General features: G+C 45.2%; 1 protein-coding gene across 6 annotated transcripts; it reads left to right on the top strand.

Moving 5' to 3' along the window:
* Nucleotides 1-3498: 3498 nt before the first annotated feature.
* LOC112226755 (SUN domain-containing ossification factor) lies at nucleotides 3499-21319 on the top strand. 6 transcript variants are annotated; one of them, XR_006080180.1, is made up of 24 exons: nucleotides 3499-3685; nucleotides 3871-3965; nucleotides 8698-8812; nucleotides 8958-9131; nucleotides 9458-9825; nucleotides 9990-10131; nucleotides 10305-10422; nucleotides 10506-10630; nucleotides 10721-10788; nucleotides 11120-11227; nucleotides 11730-11835; nucleotides 12454-12474; nucleotides 12943-12998; nucleotides 15335-15429; nucleotides 15727-15792; nucleotides 15988-16132; nucleotides 16397-17785; nucleotides 17967-18054; nucleotides 18292-18396; nucleotides 18654-18814; nucleotides 19012-19103; nucleotides 19298-19353; nucleotides 19516-20584; nucleotides 21260-21319. XR_006080180.1 is itself a non-coding variant. In XM_042307911.1 (23 exons), exons 1-23 carry the CDS (start codon nucleotides 3545-3547, stop codon nucleotides 19951-19953), a joined length of 4272 nt encoding a protein of 1423 aa, XP_042163845.1. In that variant the 5' UTR covers nucleotides 3499-3544; the 3' UTR covers nucleotides 19954-20700. The 6 variants fall into 6 exon arrangements, 5 of the variants coding, with proteins under 5 accessions (XP_042163845.1, XP_042163846.1, XP_042163847.1 ...); XM_042307911.1 differs by lacking the exon at nucleotides 21260-21319 and having other exon boundaries at nucleotides 19516-20700; XM_042307913.1 differs by lacking the exon at nucleotides 21260-21319 and having other exon boundaries at nucleotides 3500-3685; nucleotides 9479-9825; nucleotides 19516-20700.
* Nucleotides 21320-21374: the final 55 nt, after the last annotated feature.

Raw genomic sequence — 21374 nt, forward strand, 5'->3', positions numbered from 1 at the left:
AAATCTATTGATAAAAAATCTAAACAGTAATATTTTAAACACACACATAAAGGTACACAAACAATTTCTGATGAAAAGGATTTTGGAACAAAACTATTCAATTTATTATGGGGCCAATTAACACCTCACCAACTGAGTTACATTCAAAGATTTATATATACACTAGAACACTCACAGGGGGCACTGTTTTCAAGCCTCTGCACCTCCATCTTGGCACTCCCTCACCGTTATAAAAAAATATATTTTGGAAGCTATAGAAATGCATTTAATGTAAACATTTTGTTTTTGCTTTTTATTCTATTACAGATACATTAATGCATACTTCTAAACTATACAGTATGTTAGCTAAATATATATTGTTACTGTCCCCACTACAACAAAAATATTGAAATGCTGTGGAATTCCATTAATTCCTATGGAGGACTGCTCCTTCCGTGCATTGCCAATATGGCTGACTGGTGGCTTCAAAGCCTCAAACAGGCCAACACATAGCGTGAATAGCAATCCAGGGTTTATATACATCAGTGGTTGCATTGCATCACTTTTGCTTGTTTGCTTTCTTGAGTAATGCAGGTGTTTCAGCCTAGCTCTGTGCTTTCTGTGGTGGTGGGGCAGCCACCGGAAAATACGAAACGTAGGGTTTGGTAATGTTCTCTAGTTGCGCCTTGATTAGCTCAGTGTTCTGTCACTCATGGGGACACTGTCACCGCATAATTTCGTCAAATCACGTTATATCTACCATAGCTTTGATTGGACTGATCATGTCAACGTCATCATACTTTCAAAGTATTAGCTAGCAAGCTAGACAAGGAGTCTTCATCATGCATCAAGTCGGCAATCTACTGGCAAATCCTTTGCAATCCTTGTCATATGAAGAGAAATTATAGATCAAACTTATCGGTACTCATCGGCCATTGGACATAAACCATTACACAACAAGTTGGAAATCTCAAATTCAGCAATGAGTGCTAAGGCGCCACTGTAGCCCCGGGTTCGATCACAGGCTGTCTCACAGCTGGCTGTGACCGGGAGACCCATGAGGTGGTGCACAATTGGCCCAGGATCATCCACGTTAGGGGAGGGTTTGGCCGGCCGGGATGTCCTTGTCTCATTGCACTCTAGCATGTATCCTTGTGGCGGGCCGGGCAATTGCAAGCTGACCTTGCGGCCGTCAGTTCGACAATGTTTCCTCCGACACACTGGTGCGGCTGGCTTCCGGGTTAAGCGAGCAGTGTGTCAAGAAGCAGTGTGGTTTGGCTCTCGACCTTCGCCGAGTCCGTAGGGGAGTTGCAGTGATGAGACATGATCGTAACTACCAATTGGATATCACGAAAATGGGGTTAACGGCATGGGCCAGAAATTATTGAATACATTGGCCATGCTGTCATCCAGCATGACTTCTGCCATGTTCAAAACAACTGGAAACTCGGAACTGGGAAATCTCCGACTTCATTGAGTTCAAAAGAACTGGGAACTCAGATAAAACTAGCTCCAACTGGGGAAATATTTTGAACGGTCATCCAACTCGGAATTCCAAGTCGCCACCTTCCTGTTCAAGTGAGCACAGCTCAACAAGGTGAGTCCAAAAATGTCTTGTATAAATGATGGAAAATGCCAGGGAGATATGTAAACTGTAGCTAAGAAAGTAATACTAAGTGTATGTTGTGTGGTGATCTTTTAGTAGCCCATCTGCCTCACCCTAATAATTTGGTCACTTTCCCCTTCATAATTTAGCCTGCTGTTCTGACATGGTGGTGCACATGTATCCTATAGCCTTTTTTAGAGCAATGTAATCATTGAATATTGTAAGAGCTTTCATTGTCTGCTTATATCCCCTTTATCCTACGGGTCTGACTTGGTGTGCAGAGAGAATACTGTAAGAACAGCCCATATTCTGAATTATGTTGCTGTACATTTCAAAAGTGCTGAACAAATAGTTATATTGACTACGTCCGTCCTAGTTCGCTCATTAATGTCTTAATCCAAATTATGGATGGCCTCTTATGCGCTCGTCGTCCCCTTATGTCATAGTTTGTACATCTCAATTGTCAGTGGAAACCACATTTGTTAAAGCAAGTCAGCCATATCAGCTGTTTTTTTATGGCAGTAAATTAGGCTGAATTAACTGTTTCGTTGCCAGAAGGCTCTGCTGATAACCAGGTGTAGCAGGGGTAAGGATTCACTCCATGGTGCTGAAAAGAAAGGTCTGCTGTTGGGACAGCTTTCTGTAGGCCCTAACAGGTTGTGGGCACAGTTTGTCACCGTTATAGTGCAATTAGTGTATTGTTTAGTATTGTGGCTTTGCTGGCATTCATCTAAGATTATATTATTTTTGTTATCCCCACCAAGATTTACATGCTAAAATCGCCACTGATCATGAAGTACAGTTCTACACAGAGTAGACTATGGTCTTACGTCATTGTAATTACATTATTATATTAATATGCACACAAGAATTGGGTTATTGTCTTAAGTGGGATATTTTCTAACAGACAATGAGAAGAGAAAAGAAAGCAACTCAGACATTTTTGGGGGGTTCAGTTGAAAGCTCCAACTCATCAATGAGTCATTTGCCAATTTACTGTAAAAGTCCATTAACATATCCAGTAATCAACAACAAAATATTTTTTTATTGAATTTAATATTTTATACTTATTTATGTGATAGTTGGGAATTTGAGAGCTACCTCACTTTTTGAAAACTTTTAAACTTTAGCACAGAGTTTCTAAACCCAGAAGCGCAACATCGCGAGACTTCCGGGAACGCTTTTGAAGCAGACCAGTCCGGGGTTTGGGGTTAGAGATGTCAATGAGAGAAGTGAAACATTAAAATCAAATCAAATTGTATTAGTCACACACATATGTAGCAGATGTTATTGCGGCTATAGTGAAATGCTGGTGTTCCTAGCGCTAACAGTGCAGTAATATCTAACAATACACACAATCTAAAAGTTAAATAATGGAATTTAAGAAATATATAAATATTAGGACAAGCAATGTCGGAGTGGCATTGACTAAAATACAGTAGAATAGAATACAGTATATACATATGAAATGAGTAAAGCAGTATGTAAACATTATTAAAGTGGCCAGTGATTCTATGTATATAGGGCAGCAGCCTCTAAAGGATATCCTTGATTATCTTTTTGGCCTTCCTGTGTCATCGGGTGCTGTAGGTGTTCTGGAGTGCAGGCAGCGTGCCCCCGGTGATGCATTGGGCAGACTGCACCACCCTCTGGAGAGCCTTGCGGTTGCGGGCTAGATGCAGAGATGCCATGTCTGTCTGTGCCATCTTACTAAAATTTCTTAGTTGTTAATTTTCTCAATCTAAAGGCACGACCTGGATTCGAGCCAATATCTTAAGTAGTGGAACGTGTTATTATTACAACCTCGTGAAAGTGACAAACTGACACGTTTTTCATTTTCGTCAAAAACAACTTTATATTGAAAGCTGCTTTTGAGGTGAAGGCTTGCACATGCGCAGTTCGGCGCGAGATGACCGTTGGACGTGTGTCTGCTCATGAGTTTAGCTAGCCAACGTCGCCATGACATCGACTAAAAGCTATATCGGACATTTCTATTGGAGAAGCAGTTTCTGCTTATCTTCATACTGTACTGTCTTTGATCTGACTGCGTTTTCATTGGACAGAGCCGGGGACCGGATGACAGCTGAGGCAGGTTGGCGGGTGCGGGTACACACCACCACTGGATTTGACAGCCAACAGTATAGTACACTTTTGGAAAACTAGCTAGCTAGCAGTTTTAGATGTCGGATCAGTAGCTGGTCAATTCAGAAGTTAGATAGCTAACGTTACTACGTTGACTTGAAACATACAACTGTTGAATAACGACAGTATTGATACGTTTGTAGGTAAACGGCGAGAATGTTGGTCCCTGCGGGATGATGATGAAAAAGAGACTGTGGCGAGTTGTGACAGTGTGCCTACTTGTGTTTTTACCGTGTTGGTAAGTTAAGCCTTACAGTACTTTCACACCAAGAAAGATATTTTGCATCACTTAGTAACGTTATTCAAAAGTCGTTCGAGGAGATGCTAAAATAATGAACTACAAAATCATAACGTTAACTAGCTTGCTGCTAGCTAGTTTTTTAGTGGTAGCTAGCCACTCGCTGGTAAGTTAACGTAGCTCTATACTATACAGTAGCTAGCTACTGTAGCTAGTTTAGTCGACTCGTCTGAGATGTCAAATGCAGTTTGCCAGTTACTATACCTAACTAGCTCAATTCAACGGTTCATTTTTCCGTGTTATTGTTTTGTTTTCAGTGTCATTAGCTAGTTAGCTATCCAATTCAGGGTGTCAACGATCCATCAAATGCCGCCCTCAACCCTGCCTCACCATCCATCAACATTGCAACAAACATGGAACCATTTAGTTAAATCAACAACACCCCTATATAATACTGAATAGGACAGCTTTAAAAAAAAAAAAATAGATCAAGTCAAAAAACTGGCACTGCATTGTATGCCATTGCTTAGCTGGGTTGTTGCACGGCCAGTATTGAGCCTGAGGGCATGTGTTCTGTTCTGTGAAAGACAGGATTTGACTCTTCAGCTCTTGAGGGGATTACAGCCCACTTAACGTTAGTCAGTCAGCTAGCAGGCTCGCTGCGATTAGGTCTTGACCCCTGGCTGTGAATCCGTTGACACGGTCCATCCAGAGGTGCTTATGGAGAAGAACGCACCAAGTTTACTTTAACTACACATCAATGCTACATTCATACTCAGTCGGATATTTAAATAGCCTGAAGACCTTTCGAGGAAAGGTCAAAGAACCTAGCCTGGTGTCTCACACGAAATGCTGCTCTGTCGTTCACTACGTACGTTACATGGTCAACAAGCCGGTTCCGACAGACATTTTAGTTTACAAATCGATTTGTGGAGAACATAGATTGAAATGGCTTGCATTGAGTGAGATACTCATGTGTCCGTGAGAATCAGGGCTGTCTCTTTTGCCTGTGTGAAGCAGGATGTGAAATGTGACACCACTTGAAGCTGATATGTCCCTCCTGCCATTTCATTCGGTCTTCTGACTGTCCAACTCCTGGCTTAACCTTACCTCACAGCCACTAACAACACATATGCCTGGAATTCTTACATTGTAGCTCAGCAGGGGAGAGTGGTTTCGCCTCTGTAGTACATTTAGACAGGGCTTGACATTAACGCTTGCCTGGGGCAAGTAAAAAATCACAATATGAAACCAGTTAGGCTACTCCGATCAGAATTGGATCAGTGTCCTCCCAATCTCTGCAGAGAGCGTCAGGGTATAATTATTGGAGGCCTGCATTGACGGGCACAAGCGGTCTTTCAATCATGCAGTTGCGAAATGCGTTTTTGAGATCAATGCATCATTTTTGGTCAGCAAGGAAAATCCTGGAAAAGTCATGGGTTACGCATCGCCTGTGTGTGCCTGTGGGCCTTGCCAGAGGGAAGAGAGGTAAGTAAAATAATGATAGCCTGCCAAACTACACTATCTTGCTAGTTAACTATTTAGCTTTTAGCTTGTATTAATGTCATTATTGTGTCCAATGTCCTAAAAACCTTCCACCGGCACTTGTGTATAACCACAGTTGATACGGGTGCACAGTTGATACGGGTGCACAGTTGATACGGGTGCACAGTTGATACGGGTGCACAGTTGATACGGGTGCTGCATACTCTGGTTATAAAACCGTCTCTCAAGCACTCAAAATTGGCTAGGATTCTCCGCTATTCAATACTGGCCATGTAATTCTGACAAAGTAAAAAATAAAAAAAATCTTTGAATAGCCTAATTGACAAGTAACTCCTATGCTGTCAAGATCTCCCCGGAACACTGCATATTTTAACCTTACAAATAGATAAACATCATAGTTAGCTACCTCTCCCACCGTAGCCATTTGATCCCTGGTTCACTGAATGAGGGAATTATTTTATAAAGACATAAAACATATTTGATTGTAATGTTGCAGGGTGACCAACTGTCCTCCAGGAGAGCTACTGGGTGTGCAGGCTTTTGCTACCATTCATGTTCGAACACATCACATTGTAAAATATCAGCGGCTCAACAGGACCTTGATACGCTGACTCTGGTGCGTTTTGAGCAAGGTTAGATCCGGGTTGGATCAAAAGCCTGCCACACCCAGTCGCTCTCCAGCTGGAGGGTTGACGGACCACGTGTTTTATACAGTGGCCTGTCAGTGCGGTATTTTACGTTATGGAGGGTTAAGTGCCTTTCTCGAGGCCTCAACGGCAGGATATACTGTGTGATACATGGGATCAGAGACCAGCAGTCTTCCGTTGTCAATACCAGTGACGATAATGAGTGTTGTTTTGTGAAGGGGGTTCCGTGCATCATGAAACACAATTTTCAGTCACCTTTTTGGCTCGTGGTGGTAGACCTTTTTCTAGTTTTGGGATAAGTGACTTGAGCTCAGTCCTACTTGTCTAAAGGATGTGGCCACAACATATCATTTCAAGCCCTGTTCAGAGATCAATTTATAGCCAATGATCTAAAAATAATGAATTAATTGATTTTAAACAACAACAACAAAAAGCACTTTCTGTTTGTCATAGACATGAAAGGCAAGTTCCGAACGAGTTCCGAGAGCCAAGCTAGAGCTGTGTGAGATGTTCACAGTGATGGGCGCGGACGTTTTGATCAAGAGACCTGTAGAAAGTGTGCACATTTTCTGTAACACTGAACATACAAATATGTCAATATTATAGTTATAGTCATTTTATAATTTGATTTATACTATATTTAGAAAGCATAAGTCACTTCAAGCCTCATTCATACAGTTTTGTTGAATAAGAAATACAACATCTAAAATATTTCATATTTTTATCATATTTCTACTGTTTACTTGGCAGGAATCTTGGCCCCAGCGATGTACTGGGCTGTACGCACTACCCTCTGTAGCGCCTTGCGGTCGCAGTCCGAGCAGTTGCCATACCAGGCGGTGACTCAACCAGTCAGGATGCTCTCGATGGTGCAGGATTTTGAGGATCTGAGGACCCATGCCAAATCTTTTCATTCTCCTGAGGGGGAATAGGCATTGTCATGCCCTCTTCACGACTGTTTTGGTGTGTTTGGACCATGATAGTTTGTTGGTGATGTGGACACCAACGAACTTGAAGCTCTCAACCTACTCCACTACAGCCCCTTCGACGAGAATGGGAGCGTGCTCGGCCCTCCTTTTTCCTGTAGTCCACAATCATCTCGTTTTGTCTTGATCACGTCGAGGGAGAGGTTATTGTCATGGCACCACACTGCCAGGTCTCTGACCTCCTTATAGGCTGTCTCATCTTTGTCGGTGATCAGGCCTACCACCGTTGTGTGGTCGGCAAACTTAATGTTGGTGTTGGAGTCGTGCTTGGCCACATTCCCAGCTTAGTTTAGTGATGAGCTTTGAGGGCATTATGGTGTTGAACGCTGAGCTGTAGTCAAGGAACAGCATTCTCACGTAGGCATTCCTTTTGTCCAGGTGGGAAATGGCAGTGTGGCGTGCAATAGAGATTGCGTCATCTGTGGATCTGTTTGGGTGGTATGCAAATTGGAGTGGGTCTAGGGTTTCTGGGATGATGGTGTTGATGTGCGCCATGACCAGCCTTTCAAAGCAGTTAATGATTACAGACATGAGTGCTACGGGTCGGTAGTTATTTAGGCAGGTTACCTTGGTGTTCTTGGGCACAGGGACTATGGTGGTCTGCTTGAAACACGTAGGTATTACAGACTCGGCCAGGGAGAGGTTGAAAAATGTCAGTTAAGACACTTGCCAGTTGGTCAGCGGATGCTCGGATTTACATGTCCTTCCACGATCCATTCTGTTGTTAAAATGGTCACGCACTCTGATACATTATTCATTGTCTAGTGCCTTAAAATCAGCATGGCTTCTCAGGGGTTATATTAAGACTGTTGGCTATGAATTAAAAGGTAAACAAACACTGTACAGCTTACAGTATTTGTGTCTTACCAGACTCCAGTGGCCAAGCAGAGGTAGGTAACTTACCCTATTCACCTCACTACTAGACAATAGACTTGCTGTTGACAAGGCCAAGTTTGTGTTGAAGTATTTTGACACTGGAGCTTAAGACAATGACTTGTGTCCCCAGTAGAAATGTGACATTGTTGTTAGTGGAACTATTTAAAGCCTTGTTATGACTGACCGGTGATCTCTGTTGTCCCATGCCAGGATGAACAGGACAGCTGTGACATTGACTTGTCCGTTTCCCTGTCACACCGTCAGACTGTCAACAAGACAGCATGCAGTTGTCATTTTCTCTGTGCAGCCACATGGTTTTAGGTTTTGACTTTGACCTCCAGCCTGGCCAGCCCCCCACAGTGATAAGATAAAATGTGTCTCTCTCGCAGTGTCAGCCACCTGGTCGCTCCCAATATCACCTCTCTCAGCTCTGACTGCTGGGCAGCAGCCCCCTCTGATTGATTCTTTTGAAATCAAGTTGTTTTCCTTCTGATTAAGGCTTGTCCTTGTTGGTATAGTAAACATAGTGACTCTAGGTTACAGGATATTGCGACATCTTAACAGGATTCGGCGTCAATTTAATCTAAATGAAGCCGTTTCAGGGAGTAAACTGAAATTCCAATTCCACTTTTCCCATTACTCTCGTCTCTCCTAACTCGAACTCAACTCCCCTTGCCCATAACAATAACACTGATGTCTTCTCCTGTGTTTCTCCAGGCACCCCACTCAGTATGTTGGCTGCACAGAGCAGCCCCCAGAGGCTCGGAGCATGCCTGCACCTGCTCAGGACAGCAGTGGAGAGGAAGACCCAGGCGACAAGTCCCATCACAGGGTACATAACCTGCCCCACCTGTTGGACCATGATGTTTTCATTCTCTTTTGACATACCTAATATAACCAACTTTCCTGTTGACACAGGTTTCTTTTAATGTTGGATAAAACAGCAACTAATGTTTCCTTCCTGTCCCATCTGTCAGGGTGTTGTTCAGGTAGAGGAGGGCTGGGGGTCCCAGTATGTCCAGTACCTATCTGAAGAGGAGGCGCTGCCAGAGGGAGAAGAGGTGGATACACAGCAGCAGGGCCTAGAGGAGGAGGAGGAGGCGGCAGCGGAGACTCCAGGCACAGAGGTGGACGACAAGGAGCATGTCAAGGTATTTGTTTGGTTTATTTAGATCCCCCACTTAGCTGTTACAACCTACTGCTCCTGGGGTCCACAAGGTACTGCAATGATGAATCCTAACGACTAGGCCTGAAAAACTACTCCACCCTGGCTTGCTTACTAGATGTGAAAGCAGACGTCTCTCTCTCTCTCTTTAGTGTAAGTGCAGATTGAGACTTGGATGCTGTCCGTCAGACCTATTGATCAGACATTTTGATTGTTCCTGAAATCTTTTTAGCGTAAAAGGTTATACATCACGTACGGCTCAGGCAGGTGGGTGGTTGTCGTGGGCCATCAATACTAAGTTTGGTGTTTTAGTGCGGTGATGATGTTTCCCAGACGTTGGACCTGGAGGATTCTGTAGCAGAGAAGGAGCAAGAGACGGCACGGCCAGAGGCACGGCCAGAGGCACGGCCAGAGGCACGGCCAGAGGCTGAGCAGCCACCTCCAGAGGCTGTTGTCACCCAAGAGCAGAAGCCAACCCCCGCCTCTGACCTCTCCCCTCCACCATCTGCCCCTGCCCTCAACCCCATCCCAGAAGACCCCTCCAGCACCCCTAGCTCATCCTCTAGTGTACCAGAGGAAATTGTGTCTGATGTCCCTTTGTCAGAATCCAGCGACGCTGATCTGGCCATAGCCGACTGTGAAGCTGGAGAAACTAACCCCTTTGACAGCATCCTCACCAGGTCAGTGTAACGGAGGTGCTCCCGGGGTGAGTAGCCTTACCTCAGGACTGAACCCAGAGAGCTAATGGCTAGGCTTAAATCAGCAGGTTAAGACAGTCAAGTGGTGCTCAGGTTCGTACCCATTTTTTGAATGTAGGCTCTCTTTCTATTGTCCCCCTATGTAGTCTTCCCGTTGTCCTGGAGAACACATCCAATGCCCTGGGAAAGGGCACCAAGACTGACATAGACCCCCCTCCGGCCCAGGCAGGTCAGGCCTTAGTGGGGCTGGCTCAGGGGGCCAACGCCTCCCACATGCTCAAAGAACAGGTAGAGAAACACCAACATTTGTTGCACGGCAATAACGTTTTCTGATGCTGATAGTCCCAAAAGTAACAACCTCCAAGCTTAATAATCCCGACCTCAAAGGAAAGTATTTGTGACACACAGACAGTATGTATTTGACCCAGCTCTAATGCTTGTCTGTTGACTGCTCCTCTTAGGGCTTGATCTCACACATCGCCACAGAGACAGTTCCCAGCGTGGCAACCAAGGACCCGGAGGACAACCCCACCTTTGACGAGTGGAAGAAGAAAATGATGGAGGTGGAGACAGAGAAGAGTAAGATAGATGGTGTTCCTGGCCCTTCTCAGTCACTCAATCAATTACTGGTTTTGATTAAAAAGTCTTATCTCTCTTCATAGCTCAGGCCACTCATACCTCCACCAACGGCGGCTCCCACGCTGTAAAGAAGGTGCAAAAGAACTTCAACAACTATGCATCGGTGGAGTGTGGGGCAAAGATCCTGGGTTCTAACCCAGAGGCTAAGGTATCTATTTCAAACTGTCACCCTCCAAACCTATCTAAAATAGAGATGTTTAGCTTTGCCGATTTTGATGGAAGGATCTTTGTTTCTCAGAGCACTTCGGCCATATTAATGGAGAGCATGGATCATTACATGTTAAATCCCTGCAGCAACAAGATCTGGTGAGTGTGTGTGTGTGTGTGTGTGTGTTTCTAGATCCCTGTAAGAGTTCATGTGTTTCTGTCGCTCAAAAATGTCTTCTGTCCTTATCCTTATACTTCCTGTAAAACCTCCCTATTGCTTTTCCCCTTTATAACCACAGGTAGAACAACATCCACTACTCCACTCACCACCTACTGTATCCTCATCCCTCAACATCCTCTTTCTTTCTCTCATTCTTTCTCTTTTCTCTTTCTTTTTCTTTCTTTTTCTTTCTTTTTCTTTTTTCCCCTTTCTTTTTATCTTTCTTTCTTTTTTTCTTTCTTTCTTTTTTTCTTTTTCTTTCTTCTTCAGGTTCATCATCGAGCTGTGTGATCCCATCCAGGTGAAGCAGTTGGACATCGCTAACTTTGAGCTCTTCTCTTCCACACCCAAAGACTTCCTGGTCTCCATCAGTGACAGGTTTGACCTGGGTCATGTTCATTAAAGCTGGTGTCCTTAAATTGGTGAAACTGCCACGTCCGTTTTGGGATATTACAACAACAAAGAAGTTACTGCAAATAACGAACTGTTTTTTTACCCCCCTCCCCCTTGGACATCATTGCACGCGCGATAGAACAGCAGAATATGTTCTGCCATTATTATTTTTACCACGCTACTGGAGGCTCCTCGCCTCCGTTTCTCAGTTTCAACAACAAAACAATTACATTTTTATACCGTTTAGAAACTGAAACAAAAATAAATGCTGTTTTTTTTTTCTCTCCAGATATTCTCTCCCTGTATTAGTCAGTTTTCTTCTTTTTGGTGCCTAATGAACACAACCTCAATGGGAATGTCTCGTTCTGATATCTTTTAATCTGTCATTTGATACTGAACATCATAAATGCTACAAACAGAAACAGTCACTACTACTGCACTAAAGATAGATCAGTAGGTTGAATTATGTTGGATGATGCTCCGTCAGGTACCCAACCAACAAGTGGGTGAAGCGGGGAACTTTTCATGCTCGGGACGAGCGCACTGTTCAGAGTTTCCCTCTGGATGAGCATCTGTATACCAAATATGTCAAGGTGTGTATGGCGTCCTCGTGCTCCTTCTCTACTCCCACTCTACTCTTTCAGTTTTTTGGTGGGAAAGAGGTACTCTGAATGGGACTTCTTGTTTAAATTGAAAGAAAAGATCATCAATACTAGAGTATCCCCCACTTTACTCAAATCCTGCAGGCCTGTGTATGTATGCCGGTCCTCTCATTCTAGAGTAATAGTTTACAATTATACAACGGGTGGGTCTAATCCTGAATGCTGATTGGTTAAAACCGCATTCCAGCCCGGTGTCTATTCCACAAGTTCCCACCGGCCAAATCTATGACGCTGCATTTTTAATCTGTCCCATCTGACTGCGCAATCCACTGTCATCAGCCCAGCCAGGCAATTTATAAACTTGATCTCCACTATAAAAAGCATCTAGAAATGATCTCACATTTCTTTTAGACTAACAGTTCATTTTCAACAGCAGAGATTTGTATAAACCTCGCTGTTTTTCTCGTATTTAATCTGATGCTTCTGTACCTCTTCTCCGAGGACTGGAGCAGGAACCAGCATTCATACACTCGGTCCTGTTTTAAATGCATGTGTGCATGTTTCTTCTTGTAATTATTTGTTTCTCTTCTCTTGTTTCTCCTGCTTCAGATGTTCACCAAGTACATAAAGGTTAGCCCATTTCTCACTTAGAGGTGATCGGTCTGTGGAGGAGCATGTAGATAGTGGAGGGAATGGAAGGGCTTTGGTGTTAGTCACAATGCTAACAATAGAAGAAGCTTCCTAACTGATCAGCCCTAGCTTACTGCAGGCCAGGTAGCACAGAATCTATACAATCTGGACCAAGCCAATCAAAATATATTTGTAATTATTATCATTCATCTAGTCATGTCACTCATGAGAATTCCATATCATTTTTACTGTAGAGAAGCGCATCCTTTAGGGCAAGGATGTTTGATCACAGCTTCAAAGTGCGAAAGCTTGTCGTCTGTCACCCAGAAAAGCATCAACGTTAACAACTTACCTCTGGAATTTGACTATTTGTCCCACGATTTCAATGAGAATTTGACCACCGGCCAAATCCCACCATGCGTCGATGCCTGTTTCCTGGATATAAATGATGCCTTTGTTTCATCGCAGGTGGAGCTGGTCTCTCACCATGGATCTGAACACTTCTGCCCTCTCAGTCTCGTAAGGTAGGCAATGAATAGAAAACACTGAATTAATGGAACATTTTAAAAGGTAATTGGGAAAATCTCAGATAATATAAAAATAACATATAGCTAGCTGTAAAAAGCATAGATTTACTGAATCCACAGGTATTGTACAGTAATGTTTGCCAATGGATACCATCAAGCTGAAGATAGTGTGTGTGTGTGGGGGGGGGTTAAGTAATAGAGTAGGAGTGGTAAAAATGTGCCCCTAGTCGCCCCTCCTAAACCAGTTGGTAAGGCTGAGCCGAGGGGACTTTTGCATCTGGGACTGCTCGTCTAGTGCTGTTGAACTTAGCTCTCTCCAACACCATAGAAATAAGCTGCCTTTTGTCAGGGGCACTGGGGGGCAGCTCTGGCCGTCAGAGATTGCAGAACATTATCTCTTCAAAAAAGTACAGCCAACCAATCACTGACATAGTTTTTCTCCTATAGAGTCATGAATGGTTGTAAAAAATATATAAACTCAGAAAAAAAAGAAACGTCCCTTTTTCAGGACCCTGTCTTTCAAAGATAATTAGTAAAAATCCAAATAACTTCACAGATCTTCATTGTAAAGGATTTTAAACACTGTTTCCCATGCTTGTTCAATGAACCATAAACAATTAATGAACATGCACCTGCTTACAGACGGTAGGCAATTAAGGTCACACTTATGAAAACCTAGGACACTAAAGAGGCCTTTCTACTGACTCTGAAAAACACCAAAAGAAAGATGCCCAGGGTCCCTGCTCATCTGCGTGAACGTGCCTTAGGCATGCTGCAAAGAGGCATGAGGACTGCAGATGTTGCCAGTGCAATAAATTGCAATGTCCGTACTGTGAGACGCCTAAGACAGCGCTACAGGGAGACAGGACGGACAGCTGATTGTCCTTGCAGTGGCAGACCATGTGTAACAACACCTGCACAGGATCGGTACATCCGAACATCACACCTGCGGGACAGGTACAGGATGGCAACAACTGCCCGAGTTACACCAGGAACGCACAATCCCTCCATCAGTGCTCAGACTGTCCGCAATAGGCTGACAGAGGCTGGAGTGAGGGCTTGTAGGCCTGTTGTAAGGCAGGTCCTCACCAGACATCACTGACAACAACGTTGCCTATTGGCACAAACCCACCATTGCTGGACCGGACAGGTCTGGCAAAAAGTGCTCTTCACTGACAAGTCGCGGTTTTGTCTCACCAGGGGTGATGGCCGGATTCGCGTTTATCGTCAAAGGAATGAGCGTTACACTGAGGCCTGTACTCTGGAGCGGGATCGATTTGGAGGTGGACATGACCCTCCAGCATGACAATGCCACCAGCCATACTGCTCGTTCTGTGTGTGATTTCCTGCAAGACTAGAAAACAAATGTCAGTGTTCTGCCATGGCCAGCGAAGAGCCCAGATCTCAATCCCATTGAGCACATCTGGGACCTGTTGGATCGGAGGGTGAGGGCTAGGGCCATTCCCCCCAGAAATGACTGGGAACTTGTAGGTGCCTTGGTGTGGAAGAGTAGGGTAACATCTCACAGCAAGAACTGGCAAATCTGATGCAGTCCATGAGGAGGAGATGCACTGCAGTACTTAATGCAGCTGGTGGCCACACCAGATACTGACTGTTACTTTTGATTTTGACACCCCTCCCCCTTTGTTCAGGGACACATTATTCCATTTCTGTTAGTCACATGTGGAACTTGTTTAGTTCATGTCTCAGTTGTTGAATCTTCTGGTCATACAAACATTTACACACGTTAAGTTTGCTGAAAATTAACACAGTTGGCAGTGAGAGGACATTTCTTTTTTTGCTGAGTTTAAATAAAACATTTTTTAAAAGGAAACTGGAAAATAATGTACCAAATCCAATCACTAGGGAGCATAGGGGGTCATTATTGTAAGGGACCAAAGACTCAACCACGCATACACCCTTGATAATGACTACATTGACATTTTATTCAGAATGACTTAGTGCATTCATCTTAAAGTAGCTAGGTGAGACAAGCACATATCACAGTCATGGTAAGTACTGTGGGATTTGTAGTATTTCCAAGTCCCAGTTGGATGGTAGCTACCCTGCAAGACTGGAAAATCTTTTTGGTTTGAAACCTTTTCCTTTAGGATTCTTATAATAACCTTCACTATTATTCAACCTACTTGGTGTGTTATTACTGGGCTACTGGCGTCTCTCTGTCTTCCCTCTAGTGGCTCCTCGTGAGTGTAACAGCTCTTCACCAATATGGCCACCAGTCAATGTAGGCCATTCTTTGGCAATCCTCAATCTCATTCAAAAACACAACTATGTGAGATGGCTTAGAGCGGTTTCTCTCTGCTCTGTTGAAGGGTGTTTGGAACGAGTATGGTGGAGGAGTACGAGGAGATCGCTGACCCCCTGGACAGACCGGAAGACCAGGATGGCGACCAGGATGACCACCTCGGTGAGAGGAGAGCCTCCTCTTCTACAGTAGCTTGCATACCTGTCAATCACAATCACTGTAACAGTGAATGCTAGATAAGATATGACACATTGACCAATGGTCATTTATATGTTACATGTACACAATAACAGTTTCACTTTCATGAGGAGAACCTGGTGTAATATAATGTGAACGTCTGAAGTCCTGAAGCGACTCTACTGCAGGGTTTATTCGTACATGTTACCGCTCACCTTTTGAACTGTTTGGATGACTGATGTTGGTAAGTGTAGTGTTATCGCTCTGCTGTGTGACCCTCAGATTATCCTCCTGGATATGTCCCTGTAGAGGACGAGGCGTCTAATGACCTCATAGGATCAGCCAAGGGTGAGTTTACCGACACCGTACAGCCAGCTAAATATCCTGTTACACCAGTCGCACAAATGTGGTATCAAACTGCACATCAATATTGAAAGAATGTGATGTGTCATACTTGAGCCGCTCTCCTTTGGCGAAGCCAATGTGGAGATGGATTCAGTGACTGGGATAAGTATTCACTAATGGGCTGTCCTGTTGTTCCAGATGTCATTCTGAACATGGTGAACAACATTAAAGTCAACGTGCTGGGAGGAGGACCAGGGGAAGGGAACTTCTCAGGCCAGGCAGTGAACATGACTGCCAGTGAATCTTCATCTGACCCCGACACCACCTCCTCCGTCAGCCCTGTGTAAGTACCAGCCAACCAGTCACTTCTTCACATAGTCTTTTACTGTATCTACATGTACAATTATCTCACACATCTTGTAATTTTAAAACTTTTATTTTATTTTTTAAGCAATGACATTTACCAGGATAAATTAGAGGCAACTCTGTCATTAGTAAGACTCCTTCGAGTCTTGCATCTTTCTGCCTAGCATGTACTGTGCTTGGATGTGCATGATAATGTTGTTTTGCCGCTGTAGTAGCTTATGTCCCCGTCTCTCTGTCCCAGGCCTGACACTGTAGGCATGGAACAGTCTGAGGTACCAGAACACCCTGCCACTACCACAGAGGATCACACACCAGAGCCCCCTACTCCAGAACCCCCTATCACAGAGGAACCCAAACTAAAGAATCTAACTGTGGAGGAGCCGGTTGTGACTCCTATAGAGGAGGGGGAGGTCCAGTCCATAGTTACCATGCTGAATGAGGAAGAGGAGGAGAAGGAAGAGGAAGGGAGGGACAGAGAGGTGCACCATTGCCCTGGCCTCCGACAGCAAGAAAGCCTTGACTACTGTGGCCCGTCTTCCTCCTATCCTTGCTCCTGCTCAGCCTCCTTCCAGGAGTACCTCCTCCACCAGTGTTCCGTTCAAAGGACCTGCACCAGCCAGGAGAGGGAGCCAGAGGCACCCCCAGTCTCAGGAACCAGCATCACCCCGTCACAGCATCTCACCATCTCCCCCACGGCCACTCAGACCCCACAGCAGCCCCACACTCTGGGGGAACAGCCTCAGGAGAGAGAAGCCAGCTCTGCCCTCGGGGAGAGGGCAGCAAGTCCTACTCAAGCCCCACCACACCTTCCATGGGTTGAGACGGAGGCAGTGGGAGAGAGAGAGCCCAGCACTGAGCTGCCCCACCTGGAGCCCAGCCAGACCTCCACCCTGCCTAGGCCCAGCTCCACCGACATCGCCAGCTCTGCCACTAGGCCCACCCCTACCATGGAGCCTTCACACCAGGCCTCCTCGAAAGACCTGCCCGGGCAGAAGCAGCCCGCCACTGGGGCAGAGAAGAACCGGGAGGTGCAGCAGGAGGAGAACAGACGGCCTTTTCCCACTGTCACCACCCCCACCTCCTCCAGCCCCAGTGGCCCACTAGAGCAGAGTTGGAGAGCCACTGTAGAGAGGCCCTGTCCGGACGTCCAGCCTGCCAAACAAGATATCCCGGTCATCCACACCCCACATGTGCCCGATCCCCTCCCCACTATCTCCACCCCCACAGAGCAGCAGCAGCAGCCTCCCGCCCCCACAGCTGAACCAGAGAGTGCTGCTGGCAGTGGCAACACTACTCCTGGGGAGTCCCGCTCTGTCCCCGTCGTGGTTATGACAGAACCCCCCCTGCGTGGCCAGGCTGTCGCAACGGAAACCAAGGGGGAAGCAGAGCTTGTGGAGGACATCCTCTTCACCTCGTCGCCCAATGGCAACGGGCAGCAGCTGCTTCCCCCACCCTCCCCCTCAGACTTCTACGCAGAGCTCCACAAACCCACGGAACAGGCGAACGGGAACCCGATGCACGGTTCCACCAGCCAGAAGGAATCTGTGTTCATGAGGCTCAACAACCGCATCAAGGCCCTGGAGATGAACATGTCGCTGAGCGGACGCTACCTGGAGCAGCTCAGTCAGAGGTATGGGCCCTCTTAGGTTGATGGCTCGTACTAAGCATTGTGCATCATCCAGTCACTCTTCGTTAAAATGTCCAATGTCAAACAGTGAATTGCTGTTGAAATGACCAGTGCTTTCAATTCCATTTGAACACAGTCAGTCCGTTGAAGGTTTAGATGGTGATGTTTTGTCATTGTATTGAAGGTACCGAAGGCAGATGGAAGAGATGCAGAGGGCTTTCAACAAAACCATCATCAAACTGCAGAACACATCCAGGATCGCAGAGGAGCAGGTGGGTAGTGGAGGGCCACCTTCAATGTGTTTGTATAGAGGGTTACATACTACGCAGCCCATCATAAGATGAAATCTTGCACCGTTTTGGCCTTTTGAAGAATGAGAATGTCATGTGAAAGGCTCTGGTTGGATGTTAATCAATCAAAAATCAAGCTGTGATTGGCAATGTATGGGAATGTGGCTTGTGAGAGTGTTTGTGATTGGCCCAACTCATTAGTTTCCTGGATCCCTATAGGACCAGAGACAGACGGAGTCCATCCAGTCGTTGCAGGGCCAGCTGGAAGACATCACACAGCTGGTTCTCAACCTGTCTGTCGGAGTCAGTCAGCTGCAGAGCCAGGTAGATACTGTATACCTAACCTAGCCTATTGAATACAGCAGGGTTGGGGTCCATTTCAAGTCAGTCAATTTGGTAAGTAAACAAGTCCTATTCTTCATTAGTTTTGAACAAGGAAGTTTGGCCTCCTGAATTGACATGGAATGGATCCCAAACCTGGAACGCAGCAGTATTCAAATGAATTCTATATTTCTTTAAAGTCTTTACCAACCCACACCACATGGCTGCACTGTGTTAGTTTTGCTCTGCCTATGTTGTAGGTGTCTGAAAGGCAGAGTTACCTCCTGCTGTGTCTGGTGTTGTGTTTGTTCCTGGGGTTGCTGCTGTGTGTCCAGCACAGTCGCATGTCTGCCATTGATCCTCCCTCCACAGACCCAGGGCCTCCTATACCCAAGAGCTACAGCTACTGCTGCCCAGAGAGGTATCTACACGGGGGGAGACACACCATTGTTTGTGCTTATGTACTGCTTACGAATGTGTTATGAAGTCCTAATAAAGGTACTCTTGAACTGGAGTTGTCCCATCCAAGGGACACCACACATTCGCCCGCACATTGTGTCATCAGGATACTGTGTTTAAGTCTTGTCCTAATCGAACTAACACATCTGTTCCTCTCAGGCGTTTCTGGGAATATGAAGACATGAGCTTGAAGAGAGGAATGTCATATCCTCTCCTGCACTCGGGCTCCTTCCAGGTACCCACCACTGAAGGCAAGTTTACCTATGACTATGTTGTGTGTAGTGTTCTCCCTTGTGATTTCTTTGTTGCTGGTGAATATAAATATAGCTTGACTTTGTCATTTTATATTTATGATAGTTTTTGTTTTGCTGATTGATTAATATTGTTTCAATAGTAAAAAAAAAAAAAAAAGGTTATTTACTTGGTTTCCTCCTTGTGCTCGCAGGTCCAGAGTCACCGCACACTGTTGAACCATTGAGTTTTCTACCAGCTAATAAAAAGGTATGGATGGAATAGTGTCCCTATCTCAAGGAACGTCTCTCTCTCATACTCTCAGAGTATAACTGTCTTACGAACATGATGTCTCATCGCCAACCTCGACAAGTCAAATCTCCCGCTCCTCAACTTTTCCACCCTCTGTCCCCAACCCTTCTCCCTCTGCAGAAGAAACAGAGTAAGATGAAGACCGTGGAAACCTTGAAATGCACTGCACTCTGCGCTCCTCTGCTTGCTCACGGAGCACCCGTATGTAACGGTGGCACCACAGACCCTACACCCCGCATGGGGCGTCTCAGCCACCACGCCTTCATGGACCCCCCTTCCGGGGGCAGTTCAGAGAGCTCCTCCCAGTCGGACGAGCCCTCCTTATGCGGCCTTGCCGCCACCTCCTGCACTCGCCTCTGTGACGGCCTGCCCCCGCCCAGGAGCAGGGCAGAGAAGCGGGCGTTCAAGCGGCATCGCTCCAAGACTGGGTGCGTGGTGGTGGAGGATCTCCTGCAGGCCCCGCAGAGAGATGCAACACCCATAACCCCCACCCTGCAGGACCTCATGGGGGGAGGGAAGGAGCTGTCTGCAGGGATGTTGGGAGTGACGGCGCTCTGAGGTCCTGTCGGACCTAGACTAAACTCTCCTCTTGTCTGCTCCTCCTGAAAACAGACTCTGGAACTGTCACCCCCTGAAAGGAGGGAAGTTGTCATCCTTTTATACACAGGAAGCTTTAGGTCAGGAATAAGACGATCCCTATTCGTCCACCTCCCAACCAGTATGTTATGTTCTGTCCATGTTCTCTGTTGAACCTTTGTCAGGCTCTGATGTTTCTTTCTTGCTTTGACCAATGGAAAAAAATATATATTTTCCATCTGTCCTTCAAAATGTTGTTTTTCGTTGTTGTAAATACTGTCAACCCTACAGCTGTGCTATGTAACAATCAAACCTGCAAATAATAGCCAATGTCAATGATGGGCTAAAGGAATATTTAAAAAAAAAATATATAGTTTTGAAGATGCTTTTACTGAGGAGTGGCCGGGCTAGACACATCGTTCATAGAAACAGTAGTGTCTTCCTGTACTGTATCCAGATCGATTCTCATTCTCTGAAGTTGAAACCTTTTTACAACTGTTATGCTTTTACCAGCCCAGCTGCTGCTTTTACAGTACACAGGGATGCAAGACCGCCTACACTGAACAAAAATGTCAACGCAGCATGCCACAAAGATTTCTGAGTTACAATTCATGTGAGTAAATCAATCAATTTAAATCAATTCATTAGGCTCTAATGGATTTCACATGACTGGATATACAGATATGCATCTATTGGTCACAGATGCAGTACCAGTCAAAAGTTTGGACACCTACCTTTTCAAGTTTTTTTAAATATTTCTACTGTTTTCTATATTGTAGAATAGTGAAGACATCAAAACTATGAAATAACACATATGGAAGCATGTAGTAATCAAAATATATTTTATATTGGAGATTCTTCAAAATGGTCACCCTTTGCCTTGATGACAGCTTTGCACACTCTTGGCATTTTCTCAACCAGCTTCATGACGTAGTCACCTGGAATGCATTTCAATTAACAGGTGTGCTGTTAATTTGTGTAATTTCTTTCCTTAATACGTTTGAGCCAATCAGTTGTGTTGTGACATGGTAGGGGTGGTATATAGAAGATAGCCCTATTTGGTAAAAGACCAAGTCCATATTACAGCAGGAACCGCTCAAATAAGCAGAGAGACACAACAGTCCATTACTTTAAGACATGAAGGTCAGTCAATACGGAAAATGTCAAGAAATGTGATTTATTTAGAATTCAAGGCACACTTAACCAGCATGGCTACCACAGCATTCTGCATTAATACGCCATCCTATCTGGTTTGCGCTTAGTGGGACTATCATATGTTTTTCAACAGGACAATGACCCAAAACATACCTCCAGGCTGTGAAGGGCTATTTGATCAAGAAGAAGAGTGATGGAGCGCTGCATCAGATGACCTGGTCTCCACAATCACCCAGTTGAGATGGTTT

The sequence above is a fragment of the Oncorhynchus tshawytscha genome, linkage group LG28 (assembly GCF_018296145.1).
Source record: "Oncorhynchus tshawytscha isolate Ot180627B linkage group LG28, Otsh_v2.0, whole genome shotgun sequence".
Classification (NCBI taxonomy): domain Eukaryota; kingdom Metazoa; phylum Chordata; class Actinopteri; order Salmoniformes; family Salmonidae; genus Oncorhynchus; species Oncorhynchus tshawytscha.

What these genes read in the sequence shown, in the direction of transcription:
- LOC112226755 (XM_042307911.1), top strand. Translation starts at nt 3,545, where the DNA reads ATGACATCGACTAAAAGCTATATCGGACATTTCTATTGGAGAAGCAGT. An exon ending in CTTGTGTTTTTACCGTGTTG is followed by an intron (nt 3,966 to 8,697) that starts GTAAGTTAAGCC and finishes GTGTTTCTCCAG; the next exon opens with GCACCCCACTCAGTATGTTG. An exon ending in CCCTGCAGCAACAAGATCTG is followed by an intron (nt 10,789 to 11,119) that starts GTGAGTGTGTGT and finishes TTTCTTCTTCAG; the next exon opens with GTTCATCATCGAGCTGTGTG.